At 50.8% G+C, this 1,678-nt stretch overlaps 1 protein-coding gene across 1 annotated transcript in view; it reads right to left on the bottom strand.

Annotated features, from left to right (window-relative positions):
- Positions 1 to 1,678, bottom strand: part of elac2 (elaC ribonuclease Z 2) — a 9,923-nt gene that overhangs the window by 2,195 nt on the left and 6,050 nt on the right. Inside the window, exons 17-21 of the mRNA XM_008402807.2 lie at positions 1,499 to 1,637; positions 1,385 to 1,423; positions 780 to 889; positions 247 to 346; positions 46 to 166 (exon numbers count right to left, since the gene is read on the bottom strand). Of these exons, the coding sequence (XP_008401029.1) occupies positions 46 to 166; positions 247 to 346; positions 780 to 889; positions 1,385 to 1,423; positions 1,499 to 1,637 (509 nt within the window). The remainder of the gene's footprint in view (positions 1 to 45; positions 167 to 246; positions 347 to 779; positions 890 to 1,384; positions 1,424 to 1,498; positions 1,638 to 1,678) is intronic.

Here is a 1,678-nt window from a genome sequence, read left to right as displayed (position 1 = left end):
TCACGCCTCCACGTCTCACTCCCTCACGCCGCTCCGGTCGCTCACCGATGTGGACGAATGCGTTGCAGGGCATGGTGTCTCCCGAGAAGGCCAGCTTCCAGCCAGTCTGGTGCACAAAGCTGCAGGCGAAGGCGTTCCTGCAGTGACGCACCAGGCAGGTCCGAAACTGAGACACAGAGCGTCGATTAGCAGAACCGATCAGAAACAGAGCGGAGCGGAGCAGATCGGGCCGACGGCGCCGCAGACCTGCTGCAGGCTGGTCGTCCTCAGCATGGACTGGAGCGACGAATCAGACTTCAGCTTGGAAACATCAGCATCATCACACAGACCCCTGCTGGGGATGTGACTGAAAACCACAGAAGAAGAAACAGCAGCTCAGCTTTAATGACCTGCTTTAATTTAGAGGAGAGGAAGGAAGAATGACGAGTTTGACAAACGGAGGGATTATCATCCTAATCTGGAGGAAAGTTTAACCATAATCCAGACTAAGGAAGAAAAAGATATTAGGCATTAATGATCGGAGGTTTGAGACATGAATGACATCATAACTGGGAATCATTGAACTGAACCAGTTCAGTTCCAACTGAACCAGTTCAGTTCCTCTAAACCGGTTCAGTTGGAACAGAACTGGTTCAGAGGAACCAGTTCCTCTGGTTCAACAGGAACTGTTGAACCAGTTCAGTTCCTCTGAACCAGTTCAGTTCCTGTTGCGCGCTGGTTTTATTCCAGGTTTCTGATGAAACTGAAGCGACGCTCTGAGCTGCAGCAGGTTGACGAACCTGAAGTGATGCAGGATTTCCTCACAGAAGTCGTGGTACTGACCGAGCCAGGCCAGGATCTGGACCGGAGCCACCAGGTAGACGGGGCTGAAGGGGATCCCCAGGCTGGCCTGGAGGGACGCGCGCACACACACACGCACACACACACACACACACACACACACACACACACACACACACACACACACACACACACACACACACACACAGATGTTTAGAATCGTCCGATTCTGATCCGATACAGAAAAACTGCTAAACTGACTGAAAACTGACTGAATTTGTAATTCAGCAAAAACTTTTACTGAATTATAATTTCATAAATCTGACCCAGTGCAGCAATAAAAGCTTCGCCAGCTGGTCAGACTGTGTTCAGCCAGTTAGGAGTAAAAACAGCCAGTAAATGATGAGCTAAAAGCTTCACTGGGTAAAAACAAACTGCAAACGTTCAGAAGATCCAACAGGATTCTGAATATAAAAATAGAGTTTAAACTGAATAGATCAGCCATGACTGACCTCTGATCTAGAATTATTTTCAATGATCAGAACTGATACTGATAGGGGATTGGTGCATCTCTAGGGAAACCCTGGTTACTATGCCAACGTACCAGCGCGCGTCGCCTCTGCTGCAGCAGCTTTATCAGGCCCTGAGAGGAACAGGAAGTCAGGGTTAGCACACGGCTCTGCTGACCCTCACCTCCAGGTGGCGCTGCGGTTCTCACCGTGTGATGGTCGGCGTGGAGGTGGGAGATGAAGACGGCGGAGATCCTGGACAGCGTCTGGTCCACGGCGTCGCCGTAGTGTCTGCAGAGCTGACTGAAGGTTCCCTCCCCACAGTCCAGCAGCAGCGACTGACTGGAGCTACACACACACACACACACACACACACACACACACACACA

Source organism: Poecilia reticulata, unplaced genomic scaffold, assembly GCF_000633615.1.
Source record: "Poecilia reticulata strain Guanapo unplaced genomic scaffold, Guppy_female_1.0+MT scaffold_259, whole genome shotgun sequence".
NCBI lineage: Eukaryota > Metazoa > Chordata > Actinopteri > Cyprinodontiformes > Poeciliidae > Poecilia > Poecilia reticulata.
This window is presented reverse-complemented; position numbering and strand designations above follow the sequence as displayed.